The 18,396-nt window shown below is 34.1% G+C and overlaps 1 protein-coding gene across 1 annotated transcript in view; it reads right to left on the minus strand.

Annotated features, from left to right (window-relative positions):
* Positions 1-2,799: 2,799 nt before the first annotated feature.
* The window catches only part of LOC133202955 (uncharacterized), a 49,410-nt gene continuing 33,813 nt past the window's right edge, over positions 2,800-18,396 (minus strand). Inside the window, exons 13-34 of the mRNA XM_061338811.1 lie at positions 18,148-18,326; positions 17,549-17,719; positions 15,410-15,589; positions 15,048-15,172; positions 14,781-14,927; positions 13,688-13,792; positions 13,275-13,427; positions 12,998-13,133; positions 12,388-12,626; positions 10,719-10,916; positions 10,174-10,615; positions 9,759-9,958; positions 9,322-9,543; positions 8,867-9,037; positions 8,621-8,781; positions 7,711-8,509; positions 7,478-7,616; positions 7,120-7,349; positions 6,678-6,855; positions 5,258-6,517; positions 4,111-4,211; positions 2,800-3,325 (exon numbers count right to left, since the gene is read on the minus strand). Coding sequence (XP_061194795.1) covers positions 3,167-3,325; positions 4,111-4,211; positions 5,258-6,517; positions 6,678-6,855; positions 7,120-7,349; positions 7,478-7,616; positions 7,711-8,509; positions 8,621-8,781; positions 8,867-9,037; positions 9,322-9,543; positions 9,759-9,958; positions 10,174-10,615; positions 10,719-10,916; positions 12,388-12,626; positions 12,998-13,133; positions 13,275-13,427; positions 13,688-13,792; positions 14,781-14,927; positions 15,048-15,172; positions 15,410-15,589; positions 17,549-17,719; positions 18,148-18,326 — 5,695 coding nt within the window. The 3' untranslated portion in view covers positions 2,800-3,166. The remainder of the gene's footprint in view (positions 3,326-4,110; positions 4,212-5,257; positions 6,518-6,677; positions 6,856-7,119; positions 7,350-7,477; positions 7,617-7,710; positions 8,510-8,620; positions 8,782-8,866; positions 9,038-9,321; positions 9,544-9,758; positions 9,959-10,173; positions 10,616-10,718; positions 10,917-12,387; positions 12,627-12,997; positions 13,134-13,274; positions 13,428-13,687; positions 13,793-14,780; positions 14,928-15,047; positions 15,173-15,409; positions 15,590-17,548; positions 17,720-18,147; positions 18,327-18,396) is intronic.

The raw sequence follows: 18,396 nt of genomic DNA on the forward strand, positions 1-18,396 counted from the left end.
AGCCTCGTTCTTCTCATCTGCTTTAATAGAGCCCATAAAATTGTCAGTGCTAACTACACTCTCACTGGTCACCAATCTAACGTTTACAATTCATCATAATACTGTGTTCAAACTCTGTTTTAAACCCAATTTTAAAAATATTTTTGAAATGTTTTAAAAAAGTCTTTCCAGAATATAAGTTTAGTAAAAGATGCTAAACCTACGTGCACTCTCTCCAGCAATCAATTGTATAAACACTTTGAAGAAATGCGCCATTTTCTCTCTAAAGAATTGGTTCCAAATGAATTTCATTCCAGCAATCAAATTCATATATGACCATAAAAAATTATCTTGAGGATTAATTATTGAATAATTACAACTTTTATTAGATTCTTACTATTGCCTTAGCAAATTTAATTTATTTAAATAGATTCAGAACCAGTTCCATGCATTCACAATTTAAGTATCCTTTATATATTCTGAATTGAATTATTGCATTTATATGTACCTTTTATCTTTCATGGCATTACTTTATAGAAAAGAAAAAAAGACAATGATTGAAATACCTTACAGTACTTTGAAAAAAAAAAAAAAAAAACTTCATAAGAGTAAATCAAATAAGTATTATATTTTGAATAATTGTTCTTAAAAACAGATTTATTAATGTACAATGTAAGACTACGAAAAAAAGCAGATCTTATTTTGGAGAATATTATGTCATATTCTGTCGTTAGCACGACTTACATGAATATTATACCTCGTCCAGATATTTATGTGGCGACCGCCACAAGATATATTAATTTGGCGGTAGCCAGATATTTATGATAAAATACTTTTCTCACCTGGTACCTTCTGACTTCAATAATAACCAGCTGCAGCTTTATATCATCTGTTTTTTATATATAGTTTTTGAATCAGTCTACTTCAGTTAACTTGTACACTTCTTTAATTCATTAATATTATGATGATGAACACCAGATCTGATAGGCCATTTCCCACAAATTATTAACTGTTAAGAAGATGACGAACATTAATCAAGCTCAAAAGTCCATTGAAACAATACAAACTGGGAGCAGAGCAAACACGTCCGAACCTCTAAAAACATCAGAGGTGGGATCACGTGCCATATGGGGGAATCCCCTGTCGACTGGATACACCTACCGTGTGCTCCTTGTCATGATCGGACAAAGCGAAATGTTGACTTTAAATGAGACTGTTATTTTTGTATCATCAACTTATTTGTCAAAAGCTTGCCCCATCTTAGAAATTGCTCGTCAGTAGAACATGCACTTGCGTATCGAATCAACTGGGAGACATAAACCCCGTATACAGGTGATAAGGGTATATTGCTACATAAATAAGGGAAGTTGACGATTGAAAAGTTGGTGGTCATCACCTTTATCATAAAGTTTAGTTGTTAAGTTGCCATTAACGTCTTTTTCTAGTAAAATATCCAAATATAAACAGATTTGACAGACTCTGTGGTATCATTTTTAGTGTTCACAGGGGTATATCGAATCAACGTAGGAATGAAAATGAATAGTGTTATTTGATAAAATGTCGTCGATATATTTAAATCTAAATAAAAGTCTGAAGGCCACAACAAGAGACCTCTTCATTTCATTTAGAATAAATTCTACTTTATATGAACACAAAAGCAAATCTACTAATAACGAGGCGCAATTAGTACCCATGGAAATTCAAACAGATTGTTGGAAGACCTAATCTCCAAAAACTACAGATCAGAAACTCAAGCATCTTTTTTTAATATCAACTTTGGAGTACTTGTGTGTAAATCAGAATGTTTTTTAACAAAATAATTTAGCAGATGATCAATGGCAAAGTATGTTAATTAGCGAGTTCCTTTTTTATTGAAAAAGCAGTCATTCATGATTTCAAAAGCCTTGTTTTTGAATTATTGTTGGGAATGGTTGTAGATTGTCGAAACGTCGTATGCTTTGAATCTACTTATCTTAGTAAAATTTTGCGATTTAAAACCTTTAGTTAAAGTTCCTTGGAATTTACAAGTAATACTATCCACATCTGAATAATACCTTCTCACGAAAATGTTGTACTGTACTCATGAAGTTTCTCCTTCACTGCTGCTAATATTTTGGTGAGGAATGTAAAGAAAGAGGCTTGAATGAACATTTACTAGAACCCGTTATGTATCTTTGTTTGTAGGGATATTTATGTAGTTTAGAAATCCAGTATAGTTATGGTGATTCAAATTTAATTTGATATTGGGAATATTAAAATATGATTTTGAAGAATTTCCTCCTTAGAGAGTGAGTTAGAAGTTGGATTACCACTTGCAGAATTAAATCCAAGTTACTCTAAAATACAATTATAATAATGAGCCTTACAAAGACAATGTTGTTACCTGGTTTTTCAGCTGGGACCAGTACATATTGATCGTGTAATCTATCTTATTCTTTTTTTCACTTTTGAATTATTAAAGAAGGAGAGATGGTTTTCATATTGCCCCTCGACCGTTTAATGCGAGGTTTCAACACCCATCAGATACTTTCAATCCATTCTGACGAAGTACACCCTTCAAGGTCTTCTTTTTCATGTTTGGCCCTTTGCCTGGCGTGATCTTCAACAGAATTCAAAATATTTAGGAAATTTTGACGCCACTTGAAAGATCGGGTTCCAGCAGGACAACTGTAATAGTTGTAGGGAGAAGAACATGAACGCATAGGAGGATTATGTTTCAGACATTCGATATCTAGGCATTGTAGAAATTGATTGAAAGGGGCTAGGTAACACTGTTTGGAGATAACATCGGCGTATTAATAATTACTGGACAATTGAAGAAACAATGCAATATATTTTTATTAAATGGATAACAGTCACAAAAATTCAACAATGGCAACTCTTTTGTTTGACAGGATAAACTGCTAGACCATTTCTATGCATTATTATCCTTTCAAATACTTCAAAAAAAAAAAAAAGTGAAAATAAGAGTGCATAATAAACATTTATCCATTTTTGTTGAGTGTCATCTACTTACATTGTAGCTATGGTACATGTTTTGTCAGTGAAGAAAACTAGTTTCACCGTTGTCGATTGTTCAAGAAAATTACGTGCGCGACACAGACCCTCAAATTTCATTTATAATTTGCATAGAAACAAATGATACACGTGTACAAAGTACGACAACATTAGTAATGTGGGCATAGTCTTATATAAACTGAAATCGCACTCTCCTTTCTTCTTCATCAACATCGTCTTTCCAAATGTCTCGTTTTGGGCTAGCGGAACCTCGTTCTGAATTTTCTTTGTCGACGTTGAGGAGGAGGAACTCCTGGATTCCCGTCATTGGCTTTACCTCCTCCACTGGCTTAAAAAGAAAACACGTAATGAAATAAGTATAAAAACCAATTAGTGAAATCGTAAAATTACAGAAGCTGCGAAGTAATAGTACATTTATATCAAGAATGTATTTATGTCAAGGCTGCCTATATATATTATAAAAAAAAATGCATGTAAATGTGTGCTAAATGTACAATTAGTAGGTGCACGTTAACACAATAGAAAAGTTAAATGATTTACGTGTATCAGCGAAGTGTTGAATTAAAAAACTCATTTTTACATCACATACCTTTATTGAAAAATAACATTTCAGATAAATTATTCATATGCTATATGAAATTTAAAATTTGCTATGGAGTTAATTGCACTGGTTACAAACATAAAAGATCACTGAAATAAAGGACTGTTGTTACTGTTAGAAATAAACAAAAAAATTAGTACATTTACATTTTACTATACATGTAGATACAGTTTGATGTCAAATTGCATATTTACATTTCCAGTCCCACTCAAGGAATTCAAAATTTACAATATGACATTGCACAACCCGATATAAATATTGCATGCATATAATAAAAATATTGCGTATGTAGTATACATGTGTTAGTAAAGCCCAGACGATATATCATTTCGCCATAAACTCCGACGGCCTGAAATTCTTTTGAGCTTAAAACATTTTCTTTGACCAATTAACACCATTCATTTAATATTTCATTTACTCTTCTAAATTTTGAAAATGTATTTATGTATATATTATATTTCAAATGTAAAGTTGGATGTGCCATGCTGTTGACGAAATGATGTTTCATATACCTTCGTCTGTACGCCTTCAACATCGTTAAAGGTTTCTCTAACTAGTCTCATTACATTTAAAGCGCTTACATTCCCTTTACGTAACTCGTCCTGTAGATCACCTGTAGTGCAAACATTGAAAAAGTAAGCAACATATATAAATTTTATTTCTACTGAGAATAAAATAAGCACATAGAGAAAACATTAATGCAATAAAACTTCTTTTTTCAAGAAGATATTTTCTTCTTAAGGTAATAATACGGTTTCTTTTTCTAAAACGCGATTTTATGTAAGCGTGACTTCTGTTTTGCTTTCCAATATTTGTGTTTTGTTCCCCAAGGTTGTAAAAGCAAACATGAATAAACACTGTGTATTAAAATTTTAATGCTCTTTCAGATGGTATTGAAAGTTCTAGCTGAAACTTTAAAAATAAACATATGGAGAATTTTTTTTTTTAAATTGTAATTGAAAAAATTTATTTTTATTCAATATTTTACAATCAAAGTCTAGAAATATTTCTAGAGTCCATAAAAATTCCAACGATTAAAGATTTAGAAAAGCATAGGTCAGTATTTCCAACAGAAAGTCTTGAACCACCGTTTCTAGAATGTTCAGGTAAATAGTTGACTATGAGGAGAGTTTTACTTTTAAAGAGGTGATGTTACACAGATAACCTATTAAATCTCATTTTATTTTCTGACATACCGAGTATTTCCTTTAACTTAATGGAAGAAAAGGTTAAGGATAATATTTCTAACGAAACAATGGGACAAAACTCCATTCAAAAAGCAAAATAGCTTAAAGGTTTTGGTGGTAATAATAGAACAACACTTTATAATTCTGTTTGTACTCTTTAAATTAATACCAAAAATTAAGAGAAATTTTTTAATACGGTTTAAATGGTAGGAAGATAGAGAATGAAAAAACGTAAGTAATGTGTCGAGAATGATCCACGACTAGTACTTAATTATGTTGTGAGCAAAGTAGATATATAAACACATGTACTTTAATTTAATGTAAAGCATTTTCTGGAATACAAATATTGATTAAAGTTTTAAGATGAAAAAAATTATTAAAATGGCAAAATTATCTAACTAGATACATTGAAATGATTCTGGAAATCCATACAAATAAAAAAAAATGTGAAAAAAGTTTCATGAATACTCACTCCAACTTTCCGTATGATCATCTTCAGAGTTGTTTTTGCCAACCGATGGCACAAATGATAATGCTGATTTGGCGGATTTCAGTACGATATCCATAACCCCAACCACTTCTGGGGAACTCTCACTATCGTCTTTGACTTCAGAAATGCTTTTGTTGAGAATTGCAGCAAATATTGTAAACAACGTCATAATAACTAACAAAATATACATGAAGTAGAACGTTCTGGCCAATGCAGGGTTTGACTCTATCAGTGCATCGAGACTGTTGACACCAATGAACGTGTTTGTCAGGCTTCCAATAACGCTGAAGAAGCTCTTGTATTCTTTGACAGTTGACCCAAATAACAGATATCCTGTTCCAACAAAAGTAAAGAACATGATTGAAAACATGATCAAGAATCCGTAAAGGTCTTTACCTACGTTGGTTATAACTGAAATGATTTCTGTTACTTTCTTGCTGTATCCCAAGATCCGCAGAAACTGAATAATGGACACAAATACCAGAATGGCAAAGATGATGGAGAAGGTATTGTCCCACAATACAATGTTTGCAAAATTTATGAACTTTGATCCTGTAACTAGCTGATCGTAATAAAGGTTCATAGCTTTTGTTGCAGCTTGGATTCGCACTATGTAAACACCAATGGCAGCAAATCCAAGAAAAGCCATGATCATATCAACGTAATGCCAAGGATGCTTCAGGTAGCCCGGACAACCTAATTGTCGAATTCCTCTTATAAATTTTACGAAAGAGTAGATGACATAAGCTATGAATATGGAATAACAAGCTATGACGTAAGAACCAACAGCTGAAGCTGATGCCACGGGTCGGAATGCCTCTGATTCATACCATACAAAAGATCGTCCAAGTTCGGTGAACTCCGTAAGAAACATGACGTAGGCAAACAGATTCACATTCGGATTGTACAGAACGAACTCAAGAAATACAGCCCTTGTACGTCTGTCTATCCACGTTTTGTTGAGTAGATCGTTAACAATATTGGTTGCCTCAGTTATTGTCTCTTTTAAACTTATGACATAACCGCCTCCACTATATGTATTATATTCACCAGCTTTTGGAATTCCCCAAATATCAAACGCACTGGTGAATTTCCAAGCTTCCATTGTTTTATCATTGGGATCAAGGCAGCTTTGTCCATAAGGCTGCCATCCTACACAGTATGAGTGATCGTCTTCGTCAGTCATCGAATACCGACTATAACAAGGGTAAGGCCAAGTCAGTCGTGAATATTCACATTCATCTATAGAGGGAATAAAACCAAAGTAATAATAATTAAGCATTGACAACCAGCTTAAGCATGTATTGAAAAAGACTGGTTGTATAAGTACAACCTGATATTTTTGGTCAGAAAATATTCCTCTAGGAAGACATTAATAGTATAAAACAAATGGAATTTTTACCTTTTCCCATTCGGACTTGTCTCAGCCTTGGAGGACCTATACGTATGCTTACATTGTCACCAAAGTACTGTAAATCTCTTGCAAAAAATATTGTTTGATTGGCGTAATTTTTCTGAGGAAAATATGTTGGAAGAAGCGATGTTTTTAACCAAGTGAAAAAGGAATCTGTCTCCGTAACCTGAAAAACAAAGAATTTGTTTCTCAGTGCTATTTCCTAAACATTGTTTACGGAAAAAGTTTTCGTCACAGTTTCTTTGTGAACATGTATTGCTATATTCCTGTTTATGCATAGCAAAGACAATGTGATTAATTTTTTTTCTTCTATGGTCGTTTTGCATTTAAGAAGGTTGAAAAAATATTATTAGCCATTAAGCTACTACAATGTATATACATGTAGTAAGTTTTTCCAAATGAAAACAACCATTTTATGATTTCATATTACCTTAGAGAATGAAGTATACATAAAATTATCCAAGCTCTGTTTGAAACTGTAAGCTCTCTGATCTCGTTCCATATAACTGATGCTGTAAATAGCAGACACATACACGGCATACACCAGTAAAGTTATCATAGCGTTCCGCGCTGTACGTTCCTCTTGTCGTTTCTTTCTCATAGTTGCGACTTGCTCTTCAGACAAAGGTTTCTGGCTCGTTACTATATTGTTGACTAATGCTGTTTAAATGAAAAAAATATATACATACCATCAAATAATGTAAGGGAACATTGAACATTAAAAAAGATTTGTAACAAATCCAGAAATTACATTACAGTTTTTTTGTCATGTTTTTTGTCATTTATACCATTAAAACCTTCCCGACTCTTTGTCTTAAACTGTGACTTGGACACTGATTGAAGCTTTTCAAATTCAACCTTAGGTGGAACGGACTCATCCGCCATTTTCCTGAATATCAAAGCGAAGACAGCAGAAATCAAGAGAACCTACAATGGAAAAAAGACGGGTCAAGGTCCGAAAAACCGAAAGAAACAAAGAAAGACTATAAGAAAGATACTCAGAATATGATGTTCTAATTACTTTTAAAGGGTCGACGCATAGAAGAGATTCCAAGAAAGACAATAAAAAAGAGGATAACCACTCTTCTGATTTGGCTATTCCCCATTCCATGCTGTATAGCAGAAGAAAGAAAGCTGATGTCAAAACCGAGAGGAAAACGATAAACCAGGCGATTCTTCGAACCCAGTGCGGCAAGGGAAGAGAATTATTCTCGAGTAAATCTTCCAGGTCTACATTTTCACTATTGTTACTTAATTTTTTCTCTTTATTTACAGTGTCCTCCTGTATTTCTTCTTCCTTATCTTTAACAGTTTCCTCCTCAATCACTGTATTGTTTTCAGTATTTTCCTTGTACGATATTGTAGAGATGGGTTGACTTTTCTTTACCTTTTTAGGCTTACGTGGAGCTGGACGACTTTTTCGAAATGCAAATGTAATGAACATAATTGGTGGTGTTGTAATAGAAATTCCTATTACGGATACAATAATGGTTGTTACTGATATACGAATTACTCCAACTTCCAAAACTCCTTCTACTTTGTCTTCATCAGAAGATCTAAAGAACATGGCGTTGGTGATCATCGTTAGGAAAAGTAAAGAGAGCAAGCATGACAAACGTTGAACTCGGGTAAAAATGCTTCTCTTTGGCCTTATAAACATGGATAACCACAAGTGTTGCTCCGTTATGTTCGACTGTGTATGTTCAGAAAAGAGGGTATTAAACGAAGTGATATCGTCCTTGCTTGACACGGGAAGTATTCTATCAATCATTCCATCCTCTTCATCCACAGCCAACCATTTGTCACACAAGAAAATATATCTGTACATACCAATAAAATAATAAGTCGAAACAACAGTACATTTAGGTCAACTTAACAATTTAATCTATTTTAAAATATCTAAAAACATAGAAAATATGTAGATTTCCTACCGTTCCTGTGTACGTAAATCATCAACAACTATCCTATTTAGATACCAGCTCCGACGCCCCTTAGGTCCGGAGTTATCATGCCAGATTCGAATATGTGTCAAATTGCCCAATGACACGGAGTGTCCCATTATGTATTTATTGACACTTGCGGTCGCAAAACCCTAAAATGAAATGTTTATAAAAGATTATCTGAAAGAACTATGAGGGAAGTAAAGTGATTACAAAAAATGATAGACTGCCATATACCTTTCGAACACCATCACTAAGTGATCTTATTCCGGTATCAGCTTCGTCACCAGATACTACAAAATTAACGTTAGACAGAGTCCCAGCTCCCTTTCGCATCCCTGTGTAAACAGTTAGTAAGTAGAAGTTTGTATCCGCACCGTCCGTATCTTTTAGGAAATGAGTAGCCCACTAAAATTAATATGTAACAAACATTTAAAACTATGTTACTTTAAAAAATATATATATACTTCAAGTTGTTGAAAAAAAAACGACAAAAATAACATCAATATATGTAACTGGAGTTTTCTTATCGCCTGCAGGCATTGTGTGGTATCCAGAAAAGTGACCCCTTTGAAAAGCCTCAAAGAGATGAAATGATTTGAAAACTGGGCTCTTGGAATAAAAATAAAATCAATCTCTTTTCTGGAATTTATGATTTTTATTTCTACATGCAACTAAATTTTTGCAGTTACCTTTTCTTCATCTTTCTTGTCTTGTCGTCTGAGATAGATGGCAGCTAGGGTGTAGACAACGAGAAAGGCTATAAGTGTACCATACACAGCGGCGTTGGAAGGATCGAACTTTCCCCACACATTGGTGAAATCTATAGTGCTCAGAGGTACTACAAATGTAGACGAAAATGTCGTCCCTGTGCAACGACATACTGTGTTTTCTTTTGTGCTAATTCTCAAAACCTAGCAATAAAATAAACGAAAATAACGCGTTAACGTTGTTTTTTTTGGGGGGGTGGGGGGGGGGGGTAAACACCGTTATTAGAACCCATATTTATGGTTTTAACACAAACAACCAGTTTGAGTTTGAGAATTCTAATTTGTCTAAACCAAAAGTTGTAAAAGAAATATTATAATCACGTGATATAAAAACAGGAGAACAAGAGCCAAGGATATACCTGACAGTTGTTAGACGTCCACGAGTCCGTAGCCTTGTCATAAGATCGACAGCCTGTAGTTGTTATTGCCATGCTGAAGTTGGAACTAGTGGGTGTAAAAGGTGCCGACTCATTGTATCCAGGAGTAGTTAAAGCTTGGCTAGTGTCTCGACGTCTTCTTCTTGAGGTCGAAGAATCCGATGTAGTATCGGTTATGTCAACTAAAAATTGTTAAAAATGTATATTGGGTATATACTTTAACTATCCACATGGTGCAGCTTTCAAATGTCTTTTTATGACAAGCGAGACTTGTGAAAGAATAACGGGATAGGTTAAGTAAAAAAACCGAAAACATTATTGTAATTAGAAAATTTAACAAAGAATCTGAGTGGGACTTCCAATTAAAAATTAAATGTTTTCGTAGTAGCCATCTCACCTTCTCCAAGTTTAATACCCATATAACAAATCCCTTTGTTGCAGACACCGCCATCCAAAAATATCTTGAAACCGTCATCTTCAACAGACCAGTTGGCAGCCGACACCACGATTTCTAAATCTTTAGATGTTGGAAAGTAAACGCTGCTAAAATAGAAGCTGTACAGGGTATCATTAGGATTGCTTGTGATATCGAAATTATCAGGTTTGAAGAAGACCACACCAGCATCACCATCATTCTCCACTTCAAACTTGTAGTAAATCATTGGCTCGGGGAAAGTTGTCTGGATTTTTGGTTCATATACAACAGGTGCTAGAACGGGTGGATTCTTTATGACCGAGTCCACAGTTGATCCTGGGCCAAGGTCAATAGAGGAAACGCCAGTAGTCAAGGATGAGGCGTTCTCCACATAATTATAGGGATTTCGCTTATAAACAATAACCTATAAACAAATGAAAAAAAAAATAGTGAAAGTTTTTATAAATCAACTATATATTTTTGGAGGGGTTATTTTATCCATTTTTACACAAAATATAATATTTTACCTTTATTGTTAGTTCTGTTCTGTTGGTTTCGAACTTTTTCATATACGTTTCATCCATGTCATCAGGTGCTATTTTCTGTGTGACTATGTCCAGCACAGATGTGGACACTAGTGATTTCTCTCCTAAAGCCAAAGTTTTCAACTTCAGCCCTTGGATTGTATCAATAACCTTTTGCTGATTAGCTAGAGCTCTGGCGGTCTGAGGAACAATAGCAAAAGTAGAAGGTACATCTTACATCCCGTGAAAAATATGTATGAAGAACATGAATTCTTTGTCGCTATCATTGCTTTGCGCTTTGTATTGATACTACTACAGTGTATAAGAATGAAAAATTGGGCTGCTATGGAATATAACATGTAGGACACACCAATAAACGCGCCTCATGAACAAGAGAATAGACAATTTTAGTGATATTTAATGTCCAAATATAAAAGTTTTAACTATTTTTCACTTTTGAAGGAGTATTTTTAAAGCCAATAACCATTCCAGTTTTTTGTCAATAAAAACTCATCTTCAGAAATATGTTTGATCAAGATGCGCTTTAGGGCAAGTCAGTTTAAGGAAAGTTTCGGTATTGGAAAGGGTTAAGAATAAGTATAACATTATCAAAGTTTGGTTATAGAGCAGCTTTGTCATGGAAGGTTAAAAATAAAATTAAATTTAAAAAAACGGCTTGAATAAACATTACTGTTACATCCTGTTAGCTGTTATAAGCAGAGGAATTCTTTTTAATGTAATAAATATCGATGCGGTCTTGATTAAACTGATTGATTGAATGTTGTTTAAAATCCCATTCGAAAATTCTTCACTCGCATAGAGAGTCACCAGCTTTAGAAATACCACACATTTTGACTTTGCAGTAATGATTCTTTGTGTCAAAGCCTATCGTGACATGGGGACCTAGAGTTCTTTAAAAACTCTAATTCGAAAGATTCGTAACTTTCACTTCTAATGTCGGGCTCTCAGCAAAGGAACAGTCACTACTTAGGTTAAACATCAGACATGTGAGGATCGAACCGGACCTTATGATAACAAAACGAGTGCCATACCACTAGGTACCTAAAACGGTCACTGAAATACTCAGCAACACTAATAAAGCAGCAATACTGTTGTTAAATGTGTTTGTTTGTCTGTTATTGTTTACACTCATTTTTTCTGAGTGAATTTTTCACTCATATGGAGACGCCACCACTTGCCGGTGGAGAGCTGCAAATTTTGACCTATACTCGGCACTCAGGGCCATTGAGCAGTGAGGGATCTTTTTCGTGCCAGCACCTACTGCGACACGGGACCTCGGTTTATACGGTCTCATCCGAAGGACCGGTCTCCACGTCCCACAATGGGATTCGAACCCGCGACGTAAGGATTAACTCCTTACTCCGCGACTCTAGAGCGAACGCTCTAACCACTGCGCCATGCGGGCGTTGTTAAATGTATAAACGGGGGATCAAATTTCGTGGTTCTGGCAAAAAAATTACAAATTCATTGATCTATGTAAATTCCTCATCCTATTCCATAACTAGTAAAAAAATTGTAGTTTGTTCCTGGTTTAGCTAACCACAAAACAATGAAAACAACAATGATGAAATCATAGTATCTGTTAGTAATTTGAAATACTAGTAATTGACGCAAGAATTTTGACAAAAATTAAAAAAACAAACAAACATACAATATTTGTTTGATTCAGTTGTATCTCCCGTTCATGTTGTCGAATAAGAAAAATCTGGTTAGTTTTCTCTTTGTAATTGGTTACGTTGGATATACCCAAGTGTGCGTTCATTTTATTCTCAAACTCGGATTTCAACTCTAGCTCTTCTTCAATGTCCTCTAAGGTAAGTTCCACATCTAAGTTCATCAATTTTGCCGGTAACATTTTATCCATTACTGTGTTCAAAACTCGTATGGCCACTGGAACATATTAAAAAAACATATAAATTACCGTTTTAATAATACAAACCCAAACAATACTTGAAACAATTATACAGGCAAATCTTGTCAACGAATCAAACAAATCAATTACATTAAAAATACTTTTATTAACATCATGGACTAATGAATAATAATCCCAGATTTCAAAGTACTGATAATAAAAAAAGGTCATATATCTTTTTGTGATTTTGTTTCGATGCAATGATATGTGCAAAGACACATTTTATCTTCCAATTTAAACAATTTGGAGAAATAATATTAGAATTATCGCATACAATCTACATCATTTTTTTTTTCTAAATCTGGATTTCATACAAAAATTGAATATGTCATAAGAAAATGTATATCACCTTCAATTGTGTCTTTGACTATGTCATAATACTCAATCGGGAGATACGTAACGCCAGCATCCAACTCGGTTGTCACATTACTGATGACACTTTCAAAACAGTACGTCATGTTGTAAATGAATCCGGTCAAATCTTCCTGTTAATAATTAAAGAGAAAGACAATTTTTTAATAAGTTAAAAGCAAATATAATATCCATCCACCTATTCGATGTTTGCATTATTAGCTATTTGTCAGACAACGAAATTTAAATTGTTTGCTGCGTTTTTGTCAACATACCAAGACATCCAAAGGTATGTACTGTTTCATTCGAGTTAGAGAGTCCAGAGTTCCAAATATATGTTGAATGTCGTTGATACTAAATCTTTTTGGGTTGTTGGAACAATCAAGACTAATTCCAGACTTTAGAATGCTGATAATTTCTCTTAATTTCTACAAAATTAGAACAAATTAGTGAAGGTTTAAAAATAGATGTATTTCTTTTTATCTGACCTTTCTCCACAAAGCCTCAACGAAAATATGGACAAGGATGTCATTACCCTGTACTTGTTGTCAAATGATCTTATTATAAAGAAAATATATGTAGGAGATGCCTTTGCGAGTTGAAAGTTTGATTTTACTTATTTGCATAATAAATTTGATATCCTTTAAAAGTTCTCTTTAGAATATAAAGATAATATTTTTATGCTAACCTGAACATAAAGTTGCTCCACAGGATCAGGAGCAGGATTTACGGTAACCTCGTTTGCTTCCCGACTGTTTGATAACACCTCTTGTTCAGTAGGAACCGTTTTTGACTATAAAAAAGTATATCTGCTCATTAAATCTAAGAAATATTGTGACCACAAAATAGTCTTTCAGGCATGTAGTACTTATATTGTTTGCACAGTCATCTTAAGGTATTGAAAACATAATCTCATTTTCAGGTCATCAGCTAATTGGCACGATCACGTAGTAGCAAAATCAATGTTTTCACTCTACATGTATATTTCGATAAAGATAATGACTTGACACCTTCAAGAAGCACCAAAGGCTTAAGTATGAATTCCACAAAACAAGGAAACATACAATGAAGCGCATTGAAGTGGTGAAATTCTCCGTTTGAATGGAACATTTTGAGCTTTCTTTAGAACGTTGATTGTCATATAATGACATGCCTATTTCTTTGGAAAGGAAAAACGACGGTCAAATGGTTCATTCGAATAACTGTAGAACAGGTATTCCATAAACATAATAGCCAGTCAAATTGACAGTCTACATGAACACCGAGTAAACACGTGTTCCACCGATACATGTGTTGTGGTAACTTAAGTTAACATGATAAATTCATAGTTATGTACATACGTAACAGAGACATTTATGTGCCTCTGCTGGGGATTGAACCCGGGGCCTCTGGCTTGCCAGTCCAGTGCTCTACCAATTGAGCTAAAGGGTTAACCCACTAGCCCAAGCTAGTAGGAAGCCGTGTATCTGACACTACCACACATATTCGTTGAAATACATGTTTACAAAAGCGGGGTCTCTAACTATCTCTTCTAACTTTTAACCATTTCAGTGTAACTCATGTTGCCAGTCGCAGAGAGTGGGGTGTTCTAAAGTATTACGACGAATATTTCTTTCTCGTTTCTAAAGAAATGGGCGTGTCATTATGTAGCAATTGAAGTTTGATAAGAAACACCCAAATTTTCAACTCAAACGAAAATTTTTACCACTTCAATGTGCTTCATTGTACAACATTGTCTGATAAACAGAAACAGGATATTTTATAGGACAATGAAGAATTACATTGGTGACGTTGTCAAAGAGTGAGGCAGCAGCTCCTAGAACCCCTACTGCAGACATATCGTTACCTCCAGCTTTAGCTTGGGCAAATGACGTCAACACACCCTCAAAGAAAACTTCTGTAGAATCTGGTTTTGCAGGTGGAATTATCTAACAATATCAGAAATATGTGGGTTATTTGAATACAAATTAGAAATACATGATTTTTTTAAAATACAAATTTTCTGAAGGTAAGTAACCAAAATCGTATCATAAGGTTAAAATACCTACAGGTATAATTGTTTCAAAAATGGAAAAATCTCCAAACTCATCTATAATTTTGACACGGATCGTTACATTGTAGTCAGTAAAGTTATCTCCGGCTTGGACAGGTACGTTTGTTATCGTGCTTTCACCTATTTAATCAAAATTTTAAACCTTATGAAATAAATCTGCGGATTTTTTATACACAACCTTACATCTGTATTTCATATAAATGCTTTTTAATTTTCAATTTCAAAATTAAACAAAAGAAAGTAATAAATAACAAAAGAAAGCAATCTTGGAGTGATAATTAACAAAATGTTCACTAAAGAAACGATTTACTAAAGAAAATCACGAAAATTATATTCGATTTATTGACTGCAACCTACCCCCTCTATACAGAATGCTTGTGATCGTTTGTATTCCAAAGGATGTGTTTTTGGTCATTTCCGTTTCGTACTGGTAAAGTAGGACAACGTTGTTGTTCTGATCTCTGGCTGGATCCTGTGTATCATGTAAACCTTCATCAAGCCAATCATTACAGTCTACACTGAGTCGGTTAATTGTATCTGAAACAAACACTAAACAGCTAATACTAAGATAAAAACCAAGATAGCAAGTAAATATAAGAAAAACTAGAAACTCATTACTAGTAATGAGACGGTCTTCCGTTATACTACTTCCTGTTTGCATCAACATGTCTTTTCCAACGTCGGTATTAGCTTAAAACTTATGTAGAAACAAAATAACTTAAACAATACTTTTTTGCTTCGTTTCCTGTCACGACTGGAAGTAATGACGACACACGATTTTTACACGAAGCAAATGAACTGATGACTGACTATAAGTCCTGAAAGTTTTAGACTTCAGTCTATTACTGTTGCCGAACAATTGTGAGAACAAATTCTAATTTTGAGGACAGGAAAACACACGACCGGAAGTGAACTGAATAAAAATCTCTGAATTTTCTCTTGACTTTTGCAGTATCTACAGCATATGTAAAAATCATTTCAAATACTGATATATAAGTAATATTTATGAGAAAGTTAAACCACGAAATAACGTCGTTTATCTCTTAAAACCGGAAGTTTAAAGTTTTTTACCCTTGGAATCTAACATATTTCAAAACAGCAAAAGGGAAGCAATAAAGTGATGAAAGTTTTAATTTTAAAAAGAAAAGTTGAAATTTTCGATTTCTTCGATCACTTCCTGTGACGACCGGAAGCGACGGCTGACGCTTTTAACCCTATGTGCTTTGCCTTCTCACCGAGTTTTATTACTCCCATAAGTTTGGTGTCTTACTTTCATGCCGTTTCCGAGATCTCGCTGAAATAGCTTTTCATTTTGAGGACAAGAAAACACGCGACCGGAAGTGAATTTTACTAAGATATTTCACGTCACTCTAGACATCTGCAGTCTCAATAACATATATCAAAAAACATTTAAAGAACTTTTTCTATAAGCGATATGTATGGGAGAATTAAAAAACCCTATTATGTAGTTTTTCTCTTATAACCGGAAGTTGTCATTTTTTGTTTCCGGTGGGACCAACACATATCGTAACTGTGAAAAAGATACAATTATATGATGCGAGTCTTACTCCAAAAGAGAAAAGTTGAAATTTTTGATTTCTTTGATCACTTCCTGTGACGAACGGAAGTGACGACTGACGCTCTTTACCCAATTGGTTTTGTCTACTCCTCAAGGTCTAATACTCCTATAAGTTTGGTGTCTAAATCTCATACAGTTTCTGAGATCTCACTCGGACAAATTCTCATTTTGCGGACACTTAAACGCGCGACCGGAAGTGAATTTTACAAAGATATTTGACGTTACTCTAGACATTTGCAATCTTGATAACATATTCAAAAATCAGTTCAAATACTTTATCTTTAAAAAATATTTATTGGAAAGTAAAATACTCAAATTATGCAGTTTTTCGCTTATAGCCGGAAGTTGTCGTTTTTGTTTCCGGTGGGACCAACATATTTCGAATCTGCAAATTAGATGCAACAATGTGATGAAAGAAAAAAATCAAAAAAGAAAAGTTGAAAATTTCGATTTCTTTGATCACTTCCTGTGACGACCGGAAGTGACGGCTGACGCTCTTAACCAAATGGTTTTGCCTACTCCTCAAGATCTATTACTCATATAAGTTTGGTGTCTTAATCTCTTACCGTTTCTGAGATATGACTGGGACAAAATATTTTTGAAAAAAACGGAAATCGGACATATCTGACGACCGGAAGAGAATTTTGAAAAAATGAAAAAAACGCCTGGAGGTATTTTCGTTTTCTATCATCCCTGAAAATTTCAAGAAAATCCGTCCAGCCATCTCTGAGAAATCGCCCCGAAAAGAAAAGGGGAAAAAAAAAATAATAATAAAGAAGAAACAGTAGAATCACTATAAGGTCTTCCGTCTAAAACGGAAGACCTTAAAAATATGTTCTTCGATAAATGATTAACAGATCATTCAAACACTGGTAAAATATTCAAATACAACCTAATCAGTAAACAATGTAATATACCCGTAGTCGTATTGACTTGGCAGTCACCATTGTATGGAGGGTAGTTAGTTCGAAACGTTTTGTACACATAATTTGATCCAGTGTCATTAAAAAAGCCCCTCATGGCTATGAGATACTTCTTGCCCTTTTCCAGTTGATGAGCTGCAATGATTATTCCTTCACGGGTAGTTCCTTATAAAGATTAAAAAAAAACATAATATTAAAATGCGTCTACAAATGTTACTGATCATCAATAAAATTGCAAAACGATAAGCCATTGTTTGTATCAAACAAGATTTTAAACATATTTTGCAAAATTATAAATCGAGTGAGTATGAAGCTACTCGCATTTATTTTAATACTGCTGAATAATTTCTAAAACTCTAGAGCAACAGTCCAATCACGAATTTATGTTTGCACGATTTGACATCTTCGAGTCATTACCTGACATCAAGTACTCGCGTAAAAAAAGGAATTGCATCATGCACAGTAGTATGTCTCTTGGAAGACATTTACTTGTCACAAGCAAATTTAAATCAATACCAGTACATATGTAAGTATGATATGTCTGGAAATTCAATCTTAATAGTTCCCCTTAATAATCTCACAATATATATAACCTGTTGTTTCAGTCATGTCCGTGAAGTTAGCAACTTCAGTATATTTATTTCCATTCTCGGACCACAACTTCCATTTTGAATGCAGTTTTTTTGATCCCGAACCTTCACAGTTTGAACACTGGCCTCTTAAAGCGTAGGAGGCGGCAACACCAACTTTTGAAAGACAATTTCTTGAGCAACTGTCAACAGTAAAAGCAAACACTCTACAGTACTATAAATAGACAAGGACAAAATGCAGCTATATATGAA

Source organism: Saccostrea echinata, unplaced genomic scaffold (assembly GCF_033153115.1).
Source record: "Saccostrea echinata isolate AGI-Se365-2 ecotype Australia unplaced genomic scaffold, CSIRO_AGI_Sech_v1 ptg000002l, whole genome shotgun sequence".
NCBI lineage: Eukaryota > Metazoa > Mollusca > Bivalvia > Ostreida > Ostreidae > Saccostrea > Saccostrea echinata.